Source organism: Ciconia boyciana, chromosome 1, assembly GCF_034638445.1.
Source record: "Ciconia boyciana chromosome 1, ASM3463844v1, whole genome shotgun sequence".
NCBI classification, from domain to species: domain Eukaryota; kingdom Metazoa; phylum Chordata; class Aves; order Ciconiiformes; family Ciconiidae; genus Ciconia; species Ciconia boyciana.
The window spans coordinates 51,468,464-51,489,962 of NC_132934.1; the positions used below are offsets into that span (position 1 = coordinate 51,468,464).

At 40.1% G+C, this 21,499-nt stretch overlaps 1 protein-coding gene across 4 annotated transcripts in view; it reads right to left on the reverse strand.

Annotated features, from left to right (window-relative positions):
- Positions 1-9,513: 9,513 nt before the first annotated feature.
- Positions 9,514-21,499, reverse strand: part of TMCC3 (transmembrane and coiled-coil domain family 3) — a 148,883-nt gene continuing 136,897 nt past the window's right edge. For 3 of the 4 annotated variants that reach the window (XM_072883786.1, XM_072883882.1, XM_072883695.1), the window contains exons 2-4: positions 15,407-16,305; positions 13,791-13,926; positions 9,514-11,053 (exon numbers count right to left, since the gene is read on the reverse strand). In XM_072883786.1, coding sequence (XP_072739887.1) covers positions 10,751-11,053; positions 13,791-13,926; positions 15,407-16,305 — 1,338 coding nt within the window. In that variant the 3' untranslated portion in view covers positions 9,514-10,750. The remainder of the gene's footprint in view (positions 11,054-13,790; positions 13,927-15,406; positions 16,306-21,499) is intronic. The other variant, XM_072883974.1, reaches the window with a different exon arrangement.

The following is a 21,499-nucleotide window of genomic DNA, read 5'->3' on the forward strand; positions in this document are numbered from 1 at the left end:
CGTTCCAGGCGTTCCTGGCAACGATCCCTGTTTTCTGACACAAATGAGCTCGTGAAGAGCAGTTGAAATGCTGTAAACACGATCTTCTGGTAAGCTTCCTCAATTTCTCTCTAAAATCTCTTTTGACTAAAGCGGGAGGTTGATCATGCAGGCTGGTATTGACACTCCCCTAATAAGATTAACAATGCTTTAATAAGGATTAAAATTGGCTTCAATTAGTATATTAGAAGGTAGGTATTACTGATGACACAGATGCATCCCCAAGGAAAAAGAGGAAAAAAAGCCAAATGATAAATTTGCCAGTAGTTTCATACAGATCTGGAGATTACAATTACAGTTAGCTCCCCTAGAGGTGGTTGTAAGCTCAGTGAATACGAAGGTGTCTAAACCATATTACGGTCACTTCCATAGCTACACTGACAGGAGTTTAGTACTTCACTGGAAGTCTGACTGTGCAGACTGATGTTGCTGTACAGTTTTACATGTACATGTGGTCAATACCTTTGCAATATTAGGAGTGAAATATCAGCAGTATTCAATCTATACCAGAGTATACCTATACCGAAATAAGTAACATTATAACAATTTAAAAGTCCACCTTCCAAAATGAACTAAAATTTAATTTTTATGCAAAAGAGATTTAGATGAAGAAACAAAAAAAAGCTGTGGTTCTACCCGGCTTTAGAGTGCAAAAAATATTTTTAAAAAGTATCATGAAGTTGGATGCCTGACTCTCTTGTTCTTTGTATCAAATTTGCTCATTTTAAAATTATTTTTTTCACTATCAGCTCTACAAATATTAATGTTAACTAAGGTCAACCAGAATTCTTCCTCCCTTGTACAGCTTTATTAACAGGAGTGGTAGCGTGGCCCAGATTCTTTCTTTGGTTCTATTAGTGTCTGTTCACATCAGGATCACACAGCTATAATCTATCGGAAAACAATTAATTTACATGAGAAACATGACATCAAGAATCTAGGTCTGGGGGAGGTGAGCTCTGCGGGGGACATAGCAAAAAAATTACAAAATCTGAAATTATTTAGGTAACTAAAATCAACAGTCAGGGTTGGGTGTCTCTTGCCAGCTAATTTGTTGAATAATGGTGCCATTTTTGTGTATTCATTTCCAATGTGGAATCTTGTTCCAAGAGGATGACTCAAGATGGTGGAAATCGTGTTACCTTATTTTTGCCTCTGTGTTTTTTACATTGTTCAAAAAAGGGTGCTTGTTTCCCTCCAAGGCCCACTGAGTCAGGTAATTCTGATCACCTGGTAGCATTTGTGAAGTATGGGTGGTAATGATGCTCTATTTTGTCACAGTGACCATCTCTCTCCATGCCTCACAGCAATGCGAGAAGCAGTGCTGAAAACATGCTCCTACCTCTCCTTGCTTTAAAAATAGAGCTACTGTAGTGACTCAGATGGGCTTGACCTGGGAATCTGGTAGAGTACAAGGAAAGAGAGAGAAAAAGCAAGAGACAAGATGGAGTTCAAGGGCACAAGGAGGAGATGGCTGAAAGAAGGAGGAATAGAAAGCAGGTGCGTGGGGCTTACAGACACAGCAGAGAAAGAAGAGGGTCAATCAAAGAGATGAACCTGGAGAGCAAGAGGGAGAAACAGCTAGAAGATGAAGACTATAAATATTACAAGACAAATGAAAAAAAAAAAAGGGAGAGAAGTAAATATGAAAATAAGCCATCCTGTTGAGGAGAGAGGGGAAACACATATTGGGGTTGGTTTGTTTGTTTTCTCTTTGTTTATGTCAGTCTTACTCTTCTAATTAAGTCAGTACCTAAAGGAAGCAGGTATAATACCTTTATAATGTGTTGGATTATTCCAACAGTGGCAAATTCCCCTTTTTGAAACATCTCCCACAACATAGGTTTTTTGTGGAAATACAAATTTATGCAGCTACAGATCTCAGTAGTTTATTTTACAAAAAAGTAAAGTATCTTTACTGTATGCTATTTAAATTCACAGTGCGGCTCAAGTGAAAGTAAAGAGATTTCATTGAGAGACCTCAAGGTTTTTGGTTGACAGTATTAGAGATTATTTATGTCTCTTTAAATGTCATCTTACATTAGTTCTGGGTAGATCAGCATTTCACGGAGCAGCAAGGTTCATCCTCACACAGAGAAAGCAACATACAAAGAGCTGTAAAATATGTAGAGAGGCCCAGGAAAATATTTCAATGCGGTTTGCAGATACACTCTTTGGAGGAAAATACTGTATAAGTACGGTCAGAAGATGTCTTGATGAGTTTGAAAGCTCGTTTAGACTTCCTTGCTGCCTCCGTTGAGCAAGCTGAAAATAGTTGCTAGATTAGATAAATCCTCAAGCTCCTGTAGCCCAGTGGCATATCTTTAGAGAAGGGTTTTGCTGTTATGCATATATGCTGCTGGTCATACCTGTAGTTTAATCCATGCTTAGTTTATGTCACCTTGACCTGAATCCAACCTAGCAGGATAGAGGCCAAGTGGGGAATTAGTGTTGGGAATACAAGCTCTCTTCAGCCTCTGAGTCAGCAGAGCCTGAAAGCGTCCAAATAGCGTCATCATCTCATACAATTGCGGCAGAGATGTCTGTGACCGAGTAGTGTGCTATTTGCGGCGGAGAGTTAAAACCAGACATGGTTGTGTGTAGATTGCCTGAGAAAAATAATATTCTTGGCATTGCAAAATCGGAAGATGAAATTGCTTTTAAGTGCCGTAGGGCAGTGATAAGACTCTTCCCGGGTTAAACTCAGAGGGGTTTTTACTGTTGAGCTCAATAGGGCCAGAATGTAATTTTTAGCACACAGGACATCAGCAGATATAAAGCATGAGGCAGTTTATGAAGCCATTAGTCAGGCAATTGTGTTGTATGGGGCTGCTGATCACACAGGCATTGCATTCTCTGCTTTTCTGTTCAGCATGTCCATAGAGTATCTCGTGCTTACAAACACTGATCTTCTGCGTCATTCCCCTTTAACTATGTGTCTGTGGCTATGGGGAAAAAGGATGTTTCCCAGACCAGTACCAACTTATTAAAATGGTATTCAACAGAAAAATACAGAGGGAATTTATTGGGCTACAAGGAGATTTCACATTTATGTATATTGTTTTCATATATTACAGGCTTCAGCCCTGACTGCGCTTTCATTTCCATTAGATTGGCTCCATTCTAGCCACACTAACTAAAAAGAGTTTTTCCAAATTCACACACACAGATAGGTTGAACCACACACTCACCAACTGAAGGGATCATTACTACATCAAATGCAAGCCCAAGTCCTAAAGCTTCTGTCAAAAGCGTGTCAATGCTTCTTTCAGCAGCTTAGCTCTGGCCAGCTTCAAGCTTGTCCTAAGGCGGGGGAGTTCAGCCCCTCTGCTTTACTTGTCTGAATCTGGTAGGCTGCACATAAAAGGTAACATAGCACCGATCCACTAGGTAACTTCACAAAACTAATGAGTTGTCACCTGAGTCTGCAGTCCAAACATGAATTGAGGAGGATACAGCGTGGAAATTTCTCCTTTCAATTACATCAACTCTGTGCTAGTTGCCATGGGAGGCAGAACCTGCCATTTGATTGCTGTACTCCTCCACAGTAGCAAGAGTAATGGCACACCTGCATTCAGGAAGCATTTATCACGAAGTTTAACCAGCACTGGTAGCAGGGTCTGAACTAGCTAGTTCAGAGCAGGTTTTGGTGTTGCAAAAGGAGTTGCAGTGTAGTAGCTGATGAAGTCTTGGGTGCCTTCAGACAGTTTCTGGCACATTCATACAGCTTTGGTTCTTGGAGGTACTGGGGGCACCAACACAAAGTATTTTCATTGTACACTGCTGGTGAGGGTTACTTGTCTCATCCAGTGATTGTTAATGCTTGTATAGTGACCACTACTTGGCTATGAGTGATGCTTCTCTTTCTGTGCTAATTTAAACAGCACCCTTGTGTTTTCATCTCTGCTTTTCTATTTTTGGGTGCTAAAACAGTTACCAGGGTGTGCCATGCACTCTTCAAAGCCAGAATTATGAACAACCGAGAGAACTGATGGTGAGTGAGAAGCCTTTGTTTACATCTGGTTTGCCAGCATGTTAGCAGGGGCTCTTCAGCCCATGCCAGAAGTGGGCAAAAGTTATCAGCAGTTGGGGGGACCGGCTGCTTGTGAATGGAGTTAGCCTGAATATCGACTGAGTTCCAGGCACCCACGTGAAACTCAGCATGACAAGACTTTGGAAAGCCTGCAGGCGACATGGGAGCCGCTGTATGCCATTTCCTCAAATGGGAGGAAGTAGGAAGTACGGCGTGAGTGCAAAGCAACACGCTGTTACCGCACTGTTTCTACTCTGTTCTTGGTATAAAAATAGTATCATTCGCAATGGCTGCCAGTGCCAGCTGACAAGACCTCTGCTTTGTGAAAAATAAATGCAAATGTTTTGCTTTATGTCAGCTATGTTAACTATTAGGCATGTCAGTATTACATTTTTGGCACATGTGACCAAGACTTCTGACAATAATGTAAAAATTCAGCTCAGGTTTCTAATTCAGTTTTCAAAAAAAAAAATCAAAAGCGAGTCCAACTGCTTGGCACAATAGCATCACGCTTGCATAGCATGTTCACACAAGCTCTGGAAAAGAGCAATGATGATAACTCATTTGATGTTTGCCATTGTGCCATGTCATAGCTGTAAATTAAACTCAAATTACCAGTTTTGGTCAAAACTGCAGCAGAGCAGAATGCTCAGTTTTATCAGTATTTTAAAGCTGGGGCTTATGCTCAATTGAATAACTTTGTCACTGCCAAGTGAATAACTTTGTTACTGACAAAGAAAACCTGATAGGGGTTTGAGTGATCAGCCAGTAAGTTTAAGAAACAGTGCTCATCATCAAATAAATGTAAATATTTTTATTTTAAAAAATGTTAATGGCACCTTAGAGGCAGTCATGACTACACAACAAAATATACAAAAATTACATTTCTGTAGTTGCATCTTTCTACAGTGCTGCACAACATGAAAAGGGTATGAGAAACATTGTTGATCACACACTGAGACAATTAACTTTAGTCAATAAAACCAGACAATTTTTGGTACACCTCAATACTACCAGACCCAGGTTCCCTGGGTAAAAAGGAAAGGTGGCTTTGTGCAAAACTTTCCAACAACAGTACAACTGAATATGCTAAAGATACAGCAAATCAACCGTACAAGATCGTTTGACTAGTCCTCATGCAGTCTCTATGTACAGCATCATCTCAGTTTGCTCAGTTCACTTTTTCAGGGAAAATAAGCAATTCCATAAACTAAAATTAAACTTTTCTCAGTCTTTCACTGCTCTAATGTACAGTTGTCAGATTCTTTCTGCTGGATTCTACTCAGCATCAGAGAGACCATTCAAACTTTATCTGAAAACAAGCCTTTTATAATCTCTTGCATTTTAAAGGGGAGCAATATAATTAATTAAAGGCCACGTTCTGGAATGATGGTAAATGAAAAAAGCAGATAAATATTTGCTTCATTAACAAAGAGAATAAACTTGCTTGATAGCTATTCCTAGATGGACTTTCAGAAGTGATTAAATTCTGTTATCCAAATTAAAGTGTTTAATTACATTAATCTGTGTTTACCTTCTGTTGTACCACTGAATCCAGAAGTAAAATGTGTATACCACAGTGGAAAGGGTCTTGGTTTCCAAAATTGGCTTCCATACCACCTAAATGAACCACAACCTTCTGTGGGTTGTTTGTTTGTTTGTTTTTCCCCAAATAATTTCTCATTCATTGATTTTAACTCCAGAAAGCAGTACCTGTGATCATGCAGTTGACTTTGTATCAAACATAAGCCTGAACTGATTCCTCTTTGAACAACAGCATTCAACTTTAACTTCAAATGTTGGAGTCCTTGTTTATGTTATTCAGTAGCTAATAATTAGCTTGTAACCCTTATGATTACAAAACTGAAGCTTATGCTTACCCTGGATTTGTCTAGCTTCAACTTCTAGTCACTGGATCGTGTATCTTTCCTACAGCAAATTGCCTTCACTTATTGCATTTCTATTCCCCAGATAAGCAGTCACGATTTGTTCAAAGAACACCATTGGCTTTTAAATATCCTTCATGTAGTGCAGGTATCAGATCTATATGTGACGGTCCTGCAGCAGAGGCACTGCATAACACAAGCATTTTGATATTAAACTAAAAAGCAGTCAGATTTGATAGTGCTTCTCTAAGAATTCAGAACAAGTAGACATCACAGGAGCGCAGTAAAATGAGAAGCTGCAGGAACGCATATAACAAAGCAGAAAGGAGAAATAATTTAAACTGGGTCTCATTCAGTGCTGTCAATTACTAAATTGGATGTTCAACAATAATGGAGTTACAGTTGAAGCTAGTGGAGGGATCCATTATACAAGTTTTAGAGGAAACCTAATTTAGACCTGAATGCTGAAATGGGAGAGATCACAAAAATTGTGCTGACCTTCACGAGAAACTAAATCTCCAGAAACCTCTGAGCAAAAAAGCTGCCAAAAGCCTATAGAACAGGTAGTAACAACTAACTGAAGGGCTTTCAGTTAGAGAACTACTGTCAAAGTGAAGTGAAATAATTGACTACCAGGCAGCCCCAAGCAGAAAAGACACTGTCTGGCAACATTTTGTTGAGTGGGAGTGTTTTAGAGGCTCATGATGAGTAAGTGTAAGGAGTATACTAAGAATGTCTCGTGTTGTATGAGAACATAAAAGCAAACGGTATCCTAACCGAACGTGGTTAATTGGTTGAGAAGCTGAACAAAATTCTCATTAAGAGAGGTCTTGCAACTGTATGGGATGGCCTAGGCATACTTTCACAGCAAGCAGAGCTCTGACTGCAGGCCAGATACGTACACTCATACAGTCCCAGCCTAAGTGGTGGAAGTGATGGTGATACTGAAGTTAGTAGCACAGGCATCAGCCCTGGCTAGCTCAGCCACCAGCCTGTACTACCACATGCTGGTGCTGTTTGTATCTGTTCCCTGCAGGCAAAGCTAGGACGAACCTTTCTACGCTGAAGCTGCCCCATCGTTCTGCTGGGAGGCTGCCTGGAGTGCAGTTTTAGGGGCAGCTAATGATTCACTGCAAGAAGAAAGAAAAGGGCTCATCTCCCTTTTTGTCCCCACTTTGCACTCACAAGACCTTTCCATCAGCCCTTTAAGTCTCTAGATGTGGAGAACTATCCCCCTCTTTTGCTAGGTTTTTCTTCCAGCCTAGTGAGCTAACATGGCACGTGGAAGACTGCAACACACACCAGTGTCAGCGCAAGGTAAGAAATGGGAGGGTGGAGGCAGGAGGGGAGAGGGGAGAACTCCCTCCCCTTTAGGTGGCCTTCCACTTGGCAGAGCTCCTGGCACTGCAGCCTTACTCTGTCCAAAACTACAGCAGTTTCACCAAAAAGCAGGCTTTTGCCCTTCACATTGTTTTTTAATTTCTTTATGCGTGTCACATCCTCCAGTGATTTAAATCCAGCAGAGAAAATAACCTAGAGAAGTGCTGTGCCCATTTACCAATTAGAGTTGTTTTAATTTGCATGAGTAACATTATGCAGCCTTTACAGCTTTTTCTGTGTCCTCTGCCAGATACAAAGCCAACATGGAAACGCAAGACCCTCCTGTTTCCAATTTGGACCCAGTCAAATTTTATCAAGACAACGATCAATCTTTCATAGGCCCATTGATTTTATGTTTTACCCTCATTTTGCACTGAGGTCATCTTCCAGGATTGTAACAGGATGCCCTTGGAGCAGAAGCCTTCATGTCCCTGGGTGGTACCATACCAACTTCCTTTGTCATAAGAAAAATGACTAACCTTTTCCCTGCCTGACCTTGAGACTACCTGACATTACATTTTTAACTATATGCACTAGAACCGGGAGGATTATCTCTTTAAACATATAGCCATGCAACAGGCAAAGGAGTTTTTCTTACATGAAAATTATTAACACATGGTATTTCTTTCTTGCACATGTACCCTTCTGAATCCATTTAACAAGATGCTAGACAAACTGTGTTTTCTCAAGTGGCCAAACCAGAAGGTAGCAATCCAAACTGAATTCAAGAGTGGAGATTATAATAAAGATGGCAAGAAAACACCACGAGGAGTCACAGCTTTCTGAGGGTCAGTACCAGGACTCTTGGTTTTTTGTAATGGATGTATAATCTTGTGGCCTACAGAAATGAGGGAATAAAAAAAGTCATAGGGCTGATTAGTAAAATGGGTGGTGGAATTTAGGAAAAGACTTCAGAAAGGAAGGGACTCTGAATAGAAGCACACTCATTGCCTAAATAAATGGAAAGTACGGACTATAAAAAGACATTACACACCTTTTCAAAAATGAAGATAGGAACAAATTATATTAAAACAGTGGAAAAGACCAAGAGCATCTCAGGACACATCAAAAGGGCATAAAGATAAACCAAGGGAAACTTGTTCTTGTCATGTAAAGGCCAGGGAAGAGCTACTTCTTTTTTCCTTTTAATCTTTTTAACATTGTGGAAGGGACTTCCCTATGAAGATAAGTTCATGAGCTGCATTGGTGGAAGCAAACTCCTCAGTTTATGAGCTGGCTGTAAAAGGAGGCTAAGTGCAGGTACTTGGAAGGTGGGGGTGAAGGCCTGTTGCAATGCACGCATACAGTGCAGAAATGGGTTAAGAGACATGAGAAGAAAGGTCTCCCTGAACTGAACAGCAGCAGGAGCACATGCAGCAATTAAGACAGAGAAGTTTTATACATAATGCAATACCTCTTTTCCGTCTTCAGAGGATACCAGGAATATAGAGGTAAAGGCAAAGAGGAAAAAAAAAATTATGGAAAAGAATAATGTATCTATATAATAATTCTTCCTGACAGCCAGGGATAAACCAATTGGTAAGTCTGGGCTTCATAAAGGCATATCTCTCTCAGCAGGACTTTTGCTTTCCACTCTACCTTCCTCTCAAGATGAGGCAGGGCTGGGTTAGGATAACATGGGTGTGCCTGATCTGATCCACTTCCGGTGCCTGCGAGCCAGCACAATCCTTCCTGATTTCTCTGTTCAAAGATGTAGCATATATAAAGAATTCTTTAATGATTTTTAAAGTGTTTTAATTGAATTTTCTAAATGCTGAGTTATATCATTATTTATGCAGTTAATTCTGCCCTTCCTTCAGTCCCTGAAGCCACAAAATGTAACTGTATTCACTGTTAATCCAATCATGGTAAAATGTCAAAGTTCTTCCCCTGCCTCCCCTCCCCGCTCCCTTTCCTCAGAATAAGGTTTTCTGAATTTCTACACCAACTATTGCACTTGATTAAAAACAAATACACACATCAAGTAATCCCCTTCCCCCCCCGCCCCGTAAAACCAGCATAACAAATACTGCAACTGAAAAGAAAATCGTTGTGACAATTTTTTTTCAAAGTAAGCAACACTGAACATCAAATAACTGGAGACACTGTCTTTATTTTTCATTTAACAGTGAGTGGAGAATAATTCTGGTTGTAGTGGTTTGGTTTGGCGTTTTTTTTTATATATATTAAAGATCTTGTTTTATACCATGGCTGAAAGCCAAGCAGATTTCAGGGAAAGTTTTTTTGCAGTTCTTAAATCAAGCAAAATAAATTCCAGTAAGAAAACAAAACCGACCCTGTCTCCCAGTAGTGGTACTGTATGCTAATACATTATATTCAGGAATGTTTGTCAAGAGAGTCTGCACAGTGTTTGTATATTTACAGAAGTTTAACTCCCTGCTCCCCTAAGGACCTGTTCCCTCATGCTTCTTCCACATTCCTTAATCTGACAAAAGAAAGAGAAATCCACTGTACCCAGAGTCTCACCACCTGTCTTCTTTGCATTCAGTTAGAGCACCCCAACAATGCAGTGCTAACAAAGGCTAACCTAAATGTTGCCTTTCTGTGCACTCTTTCCCCTTGCAGGTTGCAGGGCTTGAAGCAAGTGAGTGCTTTGGTCTGCACAACAACATACCCACCAGTTACTTGTTTCTTTACTCCTTTACAAAGTGGCCTGGAGATCTTGTCATTCAATTCAGTTCATCTTTGGAAGCCTTATGCCACATTTATGTGTTTCCTGAGTGTGATAAGGAACAGTTGCCAGGGTAGAACAACCACTAATTGTGGTCAATAGTCATCACTGGTCTAATTTACAAACACGAAACTCTCTGTGCAAAGGGTTACTAGCAGAAGCATCAAGTTTTGCTGGTCCTGAAAACTAGAAACCTCATTTGCAAATACCCATTAATTTAGAATCAAGAACTAATAATACATAGGAGTGCATAATTTGGCTTATCATTCTAAGTGGATTCAGAGAGAAAATTCACTTATTAGTCTAACAGGGCTGATACACATTATGGTGCACTCCCTCCAGATCACACTCTTTGCGCTCCAGTCCAGTAAAAAGCACACCTGACATTTGCAGTTGCTTGGATCCCTCCCAGAGCATCATACCATCTGTTGTGGCTGTGGGTTTGTAAAGTGGAAAACCCGCTGGATTAAAGCGGAAGACTGACATAAGCGAGCAGGTCATCACAGACGTAGCCAGTTAGACACAGTCCGATTGAACAGGCAACTGACTGCCAAGTATGCATTTATGTATTTACACTGTAAAGTCCAAGAGTCTTTGTAGCCTTCTCCATCCAGTCTGCACATTTAAACTGGCAAAAAATAATTTGTATACATACAGCACTTAAAAAAAAACAGGGAGGGGAAGAAAAAAGAAGAAAAAAAAGCAGCCAGATCAGCAGCTTCATCTTGGTATAATCATCCTTTCTATGGCACAAATGATATGATCCCAGTTTTTACAAAATATTGCCAGCAGCGTCACTGCGAAAAAAGTGCAAATGATATGAAAACGGCTCTTCATCATAGGAGCAATGAACTTCGCAATCGTAGAAACGCACACTAAGATGACAGTCATGAAGGCCAGGATAACATTTATACATTTCCCCAGGAGCACTTTGGCATTAACCGTTTCGGACTGCTGTGCTTGCTGTTCTTGCTGATGGAGCTCCAACTTTGAAACCCGGGTCTGGCATGATTCCAAGGCTTCCTAGAGACAGAAAACAAGAGTTAGGGCAGCTGTATTTCCATACACCACTTTTTGTGTTTTACCTGCAGAGCCATCCATCAGCTAGACTAGAAGCATAATTTATTATAGACTCCTAAAACTTGAATGAACCACCAACTCTTTTAAAAATAAATGCACATATATATCTGCATGTGTGTATCACTGCCGGCTCAGGCATAATCAAGTCTGACAACAATGTCCAAATGTAGTTTTTACATTTTTTCATGCTTCACAAAAAGTATCATAACTCTAGTGTTCATGACAGATAATGTTTCCTGCATATACCGATGAGATAAAGTACTGGGAAAGCTGTTGCCATGGCAACTTTCACTGCATTAAAACAGCATCAAAGTTAGTTTCTTTGTATATGCTATAGAAAACATTAGGGTAGTACAGACTTGCTGTGACACTAATTAAATCTACTTTGCAACATGTACCATTTGGTTTACAGCACCTCTCTGGTCTACATTACTTTTTGTCTCAAGGCCACCCATTGTACAGTGCTGGGATGGAGTCCTCAGTAAGAGACTGCCTTCTCCCTCTGTCAGTGTGAAGGCTCATTAAACCATACCCCAAGTAGGCAGTGTGCAGCGGAGACAGTGGAGAAATCTGTGCTGATGTTTTTATGGGACCCTTTCTCTCCACGATATATTCCACTTCACATTTTGTTCTAAAGAAAGCAGACCTTACTTTTCTGCTTGAGGATGGACTAATAATGGTCTTTGAGTAAAACAGTTCCTAAGTCACTAACCCCACACTTAAGCCCTCTCAAAGTGAAACATGGAAAAATTTCTGACTGCTTCACTTACTTGCCAAAATGCCACTTTTTGCTGGAGTTGGGACTTGGGCACCACTATGTAACACGGTGCAAGGCTATAATTTAATGAGATGGATTGACTTGACATAACCTTTCACCACTGTGTAAAAGCAAAAAATTATGCTCCAGCATCCCTACTTCCTTCCCCAGTCTCAAATTCCAACCATTTTCCTTGTACTGGCAGGGTTGTTCACCTGATCACACAGTAAGCTGATTCAACCCAATCCTCCATGTAAAAACAAAGAAGCAAAACCCCTGCACAGAGGATTATTAGCTTTCTTTGGCTGGGTCAGTTCTCCTTTGTTTCGGCAGGTTGAACTGGATTACCATGTGACCAGCCAGGCACCAAAGTCAGCACAAAGCACGTGGCACAGCACCTTACAAAAGGCTGCTTCCTTTCACTGTTCTAGGAATTAGTAATAATATAGAAGACAGTCCTTAATGGGTGGCACAAAGTCCCTTAGGGTTCATGCATGCTCTCCACTACACACTAAAGAATCTTCCTGGTCCTTCTTCCACTCTGACCATAAATTATTCTGAAATCATCCCATGCTGCTTTAGAGAAAGTCCAGCTGTAAAAGTCTGATACCTTCAGTTCTGCATTGAGAGGCTGAGCAAGTGTTTTAAAAACGATATGCCCATCCTTTAGGGACAGAGTGCTCCAAAGTTAGGTTGTTACTTAAAATATCCACAACTTAAATGTTTTTACTCTATTTTAGCTTATTTGCCAAGAGACAGGTTTAAAAAGGCCCAATTGTACAGAGATAAAAGAAACAAGGCTGTATCAACATAGCACTTCAATTAGTTTTAAAAGTCTCTGACACTCCTCCAGGGTTCTGCTAATGAGTTAGTGAACATTTCACAGCCCTTCTGCTAGAGAACTCAGGTCTCATTCAGTTTTTACATCCTCAAGATGCCTTCACAGAAAGAGTCCTGCATGAGACCTCTCTTTAAACCTACAAAGGAACCTATGATATGCTTAGATTCAGTACCATCCCTTTCCCACTCGGTTCCCAGGGGGTTCCTGACTCTCACACCAATCAGGAAACAGTGTGATCGGCCTGCTGCCTGCACTCTCTACGTTTAGAAATGTGAGCGCAGGGGTGTACAGGACAGGGTGGTTTTGGTTTTTTGGGGTGGTTTGGTTTTGTTTTTGTTTTTTTTTTTACTATCTGAGCCAAAACAAGACAATCTTTGAGTATTCCTCAGTTGTTAGTGAATTTAAACCCAAGGTAAGGCAAAACAATGTTTTCACCATTTTTTACCACTTGCTCAGACTTTGGTAGAAATATTGTAGTATGTAACTACATGCTGTCAGAACAAACTTGTAGAAATTATTACTGGCTTTTGATTGAAGCCAGACACGACTACAACTGATCACTGAGGTGAACACATCTTGCAGCTTTGATTACAGGGGGCCGTTGTGACCATGGATTAAAACTCTTAACTGGCAAATCTGCAAGTCTATTTATCAGTCACCTCTCTTACTTTTTACCTTAATTTATAATAAAACTTGCCAGTGATATGACTACATATTGTTGAAAGTCTGAGCAAGAGGTTTGTGTTAGGACATTGTCAAAAGTGGCATTTTACACAATATAAGGAGACTCAATTCCTTCCTCCTCTGGTGCAAGAACTGAAAACAGGCCATTCTTCATCCGCAAGTCTGCCTAAGCTATATCATCAATTCCAGCAGATAAAATTCTGAATCCATTGAAACAAAGGGAGACTGTCACCAATTTAAACGTGCTGCGTTTCATTTTAAAACAGACAAAACACGGGGCTTAAATCTTTCCCTAGATTCCTTACATACAAAGATGTAGAAAGATGCAAGTGTTTTACAGTACAAGATTTCTACAAAACGTTATAAGTTTATGATAAGGAAAAAAAAAAAAGAAGTACCTGAACATCTCGTGATCGCTCATATGCCTGATATGCCACTTTCTCCTCTATGCTGGCTAGCTCTTGTTTCAAGTTTGCTGTCTCATGTTGATGAAGATCAGTGAGGTCATTTAACTGGTCTTCCAATCTTACGTATCTTATCAGGAAAAAAGGTCTAAATTTAGTGCGTTCTATTCAAGTAATGCTAAATCATGAAAACAATTACACGTTTTAAAAGGTAACTTCTCAGTGTACTATGGATTCATCTGACTGGCATTACAGAGCATATAGAGAAATCAGTAAAAACTTTGGAAACTCTCCATAAGCATTTATTCAGCAAACTGAAAGCCTTTTTGAGTGTTCCTTGCTGGCAGTGGGTGTTAAAAAGCAAATATTTGTACATCATTGGCAAATTATATTAACTATAAAACAGTGGCTAAGGGTATCCAACTCACATTTTTCCATTTCTCACTTCTCATTTAGACAAGAAGATACGGTTTCATAAGTAAGCTTGAGCCAGTTAACAGCTCGCCAGTAGCGAAAGGAAAAATATGTTCCCTAGATCCCCTCTCAAACACAACTGCAAGGTCCTGCCATTCATGTACAGCCTGTTCTGGCATGTCTCTGCATGGTAAGCCATTTCAACTAAACCATCAGAAAACTAAAATTTTTTTCGTGAGTTTATACAAACAGGCAAACACTGCAGTCGGCACAAAAATGATGGAGGCAAAATTGTCTAGCTATGGAAATGGTGGCAGGAGGCTTGAGATCTTAATGGCAATGAGCTGTCAGAAAAGGTTTCAGGAGAAGGCAGAGCGGCCAAGTCCTGAGTGCAGTAGGCCATTTCCTCTATTCTTTCCTCCCCCATGTTACCACCTGATATCCAGCCTTCCCTTGTATTTCAAGAAGTGTAAACAAGGGAAACATTAAATATTGCAATTCATATTGAGTTTTTGCCCACTAGCATAGTAAGACTTCAAGAATCAAACAATATGACAAATGGGATATAGGTACAGCAGGTGCAAGCCCTCTGTAGAGCATATCTCACTTCTCAGAGTGGATGATAAAGGAATTAATTGCCAAGTAACAAATGCAAGAAGTTGTGCTACAGCACTTAAAATTACATTTCACAGCCATGCGCTACACCAAGGTACAAAGTGACATTGCATCCAAAAGATAGCAATGTGTCTGAGAAGTATTTGGACAAGGTACTCAGGACTAAAGGGTATATTTATCAGCTGTAAGTCAGCTCTGCTACACCGTAGACTGATTAGCATTTTCAAGTCGCAATAGATCAGAATTCTTCCACCAGTTACAAAACAATTGGCATCTCCTATACACAGTGTTCTTGTAATACAATATGCCAGTAAGATGTCAGATGAGGGAATTTTCTGATAAGCCTTCAAGAGAAGGCAAAGAACTACCACATCATTTGATAGGAAATATTAATGTTCTACATGTATTTTCAGTTATTGGAAGGAGTGGAACGTTTTGGTACCAGATAATCACTGGAATTATTTTTTCCTCTTGCTTCTGAAATAATCACACACACAAGCACACACCCACACTTACACTTTCCAAGTAGCTTCTATACCCATTCAAAAGTCATTTCAAGAGAACAGTTAAAAAAAAAATACCTATATCTTTCCTCTTGTAACATCTGAGAAATAAAGCCATAGTCTCTTTTAAATTGTGCTTTTAAATTCTCAATATCGTCAGCTAATTGGGACTGTGTCTCCTTGATTTCCCTTAGTTCCTCCAAAATCATGGAAAGCTTTCCTTGGCTGTCCAGGGTACTTGCCACAGCAGGACCAAAGGAAGTATTCCCATTACTATCTGCTGAGCCAGAGGTCCCACTTGAGCATTCATCATCGCTAACATATTTTGGTTTGGCAACAATGGTGGCACTTCCCCCATACGTTCTAGAACTCGTTTCTGGCCGAAATTCATCCAAGGTATTTTTGAGATGAGCAATGTTGTCTGCACTACCAAATTTGTTTCGTATCAGGTTTGCAAACTCTCTAGACTTGCTGAAAACAAAGACAGGTGGTGTCAAGGATACACCTGGCACACCCGACTTGCTGCTCTCTGTTCCATGCCCAAAGGTACGAGGCTTTCCATGCTGAGTATCTTTCAAGTTATCTTTGGAAGTATCCTTAGTACTTTTGGAAGATCCATTTTGTTCAATATCCTTGAGCTTTTTGTGATACTGTTCCAATTTCTTCTGCAGCTGGGCAATGGAGTGGGCAGATTTCTGGTTCTTTTTCTCAAAGACTTGTTTAATGCGCCCAGCCTGTTGCTTGTCTGCACTGTTTACCAGTTTCAAATACTCAGCCACGTTTCCATCTCGAGCTGTTTGTTCAACTTTGATTTGTTCTGTAACCTTGAGGATTTTCTGTTTCAAGCTATCTGCACTGAGTTTGACTTTGTGAAACTCTAGGACCCCATCTGGTACATCAAAGTTCAAGTTGGTGTCAGAGCCTCCACGGCGAATGTTAAGCGGTAAACTCAGGGTATTCATGTCATGTCTTTCCACCTGAGGAGAGAGAAAAGAAATAAATGGAATTTGAATTTTACTTTTTAAAATCCAACTTTCAGTTTCCTTTTCCACATGTAATTATAACAAGTACACAATATAAAGTAGCTTATAGTAGCAAAATAGAAATTTCCTCGTATAAAGTCAAAGCTACAGGGGAGGCATGAGACAAGAATGACCTAACCAGAATAGCTTCATCCCTATTAGTATCTCATGCTAGCCTCTGTGACAAAGAAGGTACATTTCATTAAAGCTGCCGTAATGGGTTTTCAGAGCTTTGAGACCAGAGGGAATTAATACAATTGCTCAGGCAACACCATTGCAGAGACAAGGCAGAAGCTGTATTAAAGCATCTTTTAAAGATGCATTTGTGAAATACTTTAACTACTCTTTGCTTCAAAATGCCTGACATCCTATGTTAAAAGTTGATTTCCAACTACAGTATTTATTATTGCCTATAACACTGAAGATCTTGCAGCAAGACCCATGCATACATACACGTCCAGTGATCACCATTCAATCTCTTCCTTGATTAAAAACCATAATTAAGCATTGCTGTAAGGCTTGTTTTCTCATCCTTGCACAGTTTTGGTGGCACTCCCAGAAATTCTCTTCAGTATCCCTGTATTTCCCTTAAAATATGGTCTCAGGAACCAGACATGGTATCCTACTGTTAATGACATGCATCACGCACAGATTGATCAGGAGAACTATTCTCACCCTGTGTCTATCATGACAGGTTACAAACACAGAGGGGGTAATACAGCCATAAAATTGGATCTGTATCCGACCATTTCAGAGGCAAGATCATCTCTACTCCTACTTTATATTCTTATCCTTATATTACTGAGTATTACAGTACTTTTTTTTTTTCTTCTTTTTCTTTTGCTACTGCACTGCTCAGAGTGCAAACCTTTTTATGCAAACATAGAAGTTCACATTCACCAACCTCTAAGAAAAACAGACACTTGAAAAATGCAAACTGAAGAGTTCTGGAGTTGACAAGTTCTTCTGGAGAATATTGGTTAATGGTGACCTTTAAGACTTAGACTCTATTCCACGGATTAAACCGTGGTTTAAGGCTATTAGTGCTGTGGCCTAATAGCTCTGGACTTTAGCAGTTTGTTAAAAATAATTGAAGTTGAATCATATGCTTAATTATTAAAAAGAGGTGCAAGTAATTTTTATAAATATATAAGAATTGTGTATGATTTAATATCATCAGTCATACACGCTTCACAGAATATCCACTTTACTGATGAGATCTCATTTTAGCATTTGCACATGACACACATGGATGGCATTCTATATGCAGGGTCATACCTAAAGACTGACAAAAATCACAAGTGTCAAAATCAACTTCCGTTTTTATTGATTTTTTTTTTTTTAATTGAACAGGTCTTAGAAATATAACTAGTAGAAAAATAATAGCTTTTACAGATCACTTTTTAAAGTGATAACACTCATAATACTGTTGTGGTAGCCAAAATATGCATTTAATATAAGCAAAAATAGTTTGACATAGGATACTTGTATCTTTGGCTCATACACCAAAGAAAAGCAATCAAGGCAAATAGCTGAAAAGCTTAGAGACTAGATCTGTACCCCGTATTGCAAATATTTCCTTAAATGGATTTACTGGGTCTGGACAAATTCAGCAGAGAGAAAAAGCTCAGTATAAAACAATAAAACAAGTTTCCGGAAACAACCTAAGACATTTTTGAACAAGCTTTGGCACAAAATTATACTGTAATAAATCACCGAATTGCATGTACGCACAAGACAGATCCATCACTGATGTCACTCAGGACAAGCTGTACATACTTCCAAGAATGGGTGGGTCTATCTCTAACCTTTATACAGCATTAAATGTTTACTTCCTTAGTACAAAATAGTCTAAAAATATATTGTAATAATTGGATACATGCCCAAACCAGATCCCTTCTCCCTTATTTCCTCTCCCTCACTGGAGTCTCTAGCGGTCAGCAAGGTCTATCATCACCATGCGCCCCCTGCCTTCCTGGAACTTCAAGGTCACAACATCAATAGAGATAAAAAGAACAATAGCGTCAAGGGAATACACCTGCTGAAAGTTGCATTGCTTTTGGAGTTGAGGAACTCAATTAGCATGTGGCACATCTACTTCTGAAATTAGTAAAACTAATCATAGGGTCAATTTAAATTCAGTGAAGTTTAGAAAAGAATTGTGTTTAAATTCCCAAAACACTACTAGGTGTAGTTTTTTAGCTTACTGGACTGAGAGCTCACCAAGGGTGCAGAAAAGTCATATCCAAGACATTCCTCTATCTGATTGTATTTGGCCAAAATGGCAGTTGTCCTCCTGCCATCATGATGCAAGGTTGGGTCAAGCAACAGAGGCTCTTAAAATCTTCTCTTGATGTAATACACCTTTTTGTTGGTGGGGTGGGGTTTTTTGGGTTTTGTGGGGTGGTGGTGGTGTTGTTGGTTGTTTTTGTGTAGGTTTCCAGGGGAGAGGGTTTGGTTTTTGGGTTTGTTATTTTTGTTCAGGTTTTTTGTTGTTGTTTTGTTTTAAATCAGAAGCAAGCAGACACTGGAGGACCCTGGTATCTCTAGACAAGTGGCCTATCACCTGTCTTCTATCTTGATGAGGTAGAACAGTTTGGCAAAGATTCATTTGTGATTGCTTTATAGCTCAACAGTAATGTTACCCCAAGACACCAAAGGTCCAATTTCAAATTCTCTCTCAAATCCTACCCCAAAGCCTCCTTGCTGCAACAGTCTTGTCTTGAGATGAGAAGAATTACCCTCTGTGTACCTTCCTGAAGCACTGTAAACGTAGCTTGCGCTTCCTGCTGTATCGTATGCCTAGTTCTTCATACTGAGAAGACTGTCAGTAGGAGTCTGGGATGCTACCTCATCCCCACAGGGACTGGCACACTCTCCTGTGATGTGGGCTGAAATCCTCCCACAGGCAGGAGACTGAACACACATCCCCCTCAAACTACACGAGTGCTCTTCCAGCTATGCTATGGGAAAGATGATGAATGCCAACATACGGATGGCAGGAACAATGGTACGCATTGTTCCTTCTGTGACTCTTGGGTCACCAGAGCCTGACAAGGGCACCAAGCTGTTAATAATGAAGAAGTTGTTGAGAGATTGATTTGTTTTTTAAGATTTCCATTGTGGCTGCCAAAAGGAAAAAAAAAAAAACAAACCACGCACACACAGTAGTGGCCCCAATAGCCAAAACAACCTATCTGGGACCAGCCATATTTTTGGAAGTAGGAAGCACTTAAAGAAAAAAGAATGGAATCATCATACATCTCTCCTATCACGATAACAATTAATAGCGAGCTGGGGATTAGCTATAGATGAGAGGAAGCAGTCCCAAGACAAGTGCTAACACAAGGAAGGCAATGCACCAGCCCAGAGTCTGAGGAAATATGAGACATGTCCAGGATCTGGTTTCGAGGAAAAACAGGGAAAAAAAATATTTGCACATGGTTACTGGGATAGCCATAGCTGATGTTAGCCTGAAAGAAGAAATCTGATGCTTGGAGAGACCACTGCAGTTTATGGAGCAGTTCACATATGCACTTTGCTACAACCCAGTTGAGAACTAATTGTAACACTTGTGCTGCTCAAAGACTAGCTTTTAAGAACAGTGATTTAGGAGTGCAGCAATTCAGGCTCCTTGCCTGCATCAGAGCCAGACACCACAGATAGGTACCTCTCAAGGGTAAAGCAACTTCATTCTGCCCAACCCCCCTTCTTCCAAGGAGCTAAGCAGATCCCTGGCTGCATGGCCAGGTTGTTCATGCAGCCCATCCCAAACCAAAGTCCAGAGCTTCGAAAGAGATAGCAGAATAACTGCTTCGTGCAATGAACACAGGCGCACTTCTAAGAACCCTTCATTACGCATGAGTTAGCAGGTATACTTTCCGTCTTAAATGGTAAGTGGAGGGCTGGGCAAAAGGCAACCTGCCATTCATAAAGAAGCATTCAGAGCACAATAGTGCTTTGAAAAACCCAATCACAGAAGCAAGGATAGGGATTTTATCAGCATCATAATGATCCGCATATTTTCTTTCTTACCCTCAGCAAAAGCAAGCCAGAGTTCAGATTTGCAGGCCATGCTAACAATGAGCTCAGAGCACAAAAGGACCCACATGCCCAAATGCAACAGGTAAGACTGTTGGAAAGGGGTTCCTTATGGACAGGAACTGCTGAACGGATGAGAGCATCATGCTTAACAGCCTATGTAGATTGGCCATTATATCCCCTGGTTGCAAAATGCAAAGCAGACATAGAAGGTTATTTCTTCCCCAAAAATCCTGTGTGGGATCCATTTGGGAGAAAGAAATCTGTAGTGAATAGAGCATAGAGAGCATGCAGCCCACCCTCAAGCACACATCTCATGGCTGCTCAGATGAATCACTTCCTCTGTTCCACTGACTGTGTCAATAGCTCTCCACTGACAAGTGAGAGCTCAGCCACCTATGTTTAGGTGTCAAACTGAATTCTGCTGTTTATTTCACAGATTTCTTTCATAGATTTCTTTCATACTCTTCTAAGAAGTGGTTGAAAGAAGCACAGAGAAAAAGCATTTGCAAGACAGAGTCATTGACTGCATATACACATCAGGCTCCAGAAAGCACACGTCTTTGGGTTGCCTCACTAACAGAAGCAAACCATGAAGACACAAAGTGATCTACTTATTCAAATAGGCTCAGTTTAAAGGTGGTTGTTTTTTTTTTTTTTTCTTTTTTTCCAAACAGCCTCATTACCATCATCAGTCATAGCTGTGAAAACTAAACAAAAGCTTATGATGACAATTTAAGTCTATCTTGCAAGACTTTTAGAGGGGTATCTGATTAGTGCTTAGAAAAAGAATCCCATAAGAAACACATAAGATAGGATTAAGGCAGCTCTAAAGCTTTAGGGTTTAGCAATAGTAACAAAAATAATCAGGAGTAATTATCTTTTTGTCAAGAAGTATACATATACCAGAGGCACAGGGGTTCCAATGGGTAAAAGAGCATGCAGAGAAGGTTTTGCTACTTTTTCAGTATATTCCAAAGCAGAAATGTGTCTGGGGAGACAGTTTTACCATCTCTTTCAAATTCACTGCTCCTTCTAAAACCCACAGGAGAAGAGTCCTTCATGGAAGGCTTAAAACAGTGCTTAATTATCATAAAAGGTTTTAAGT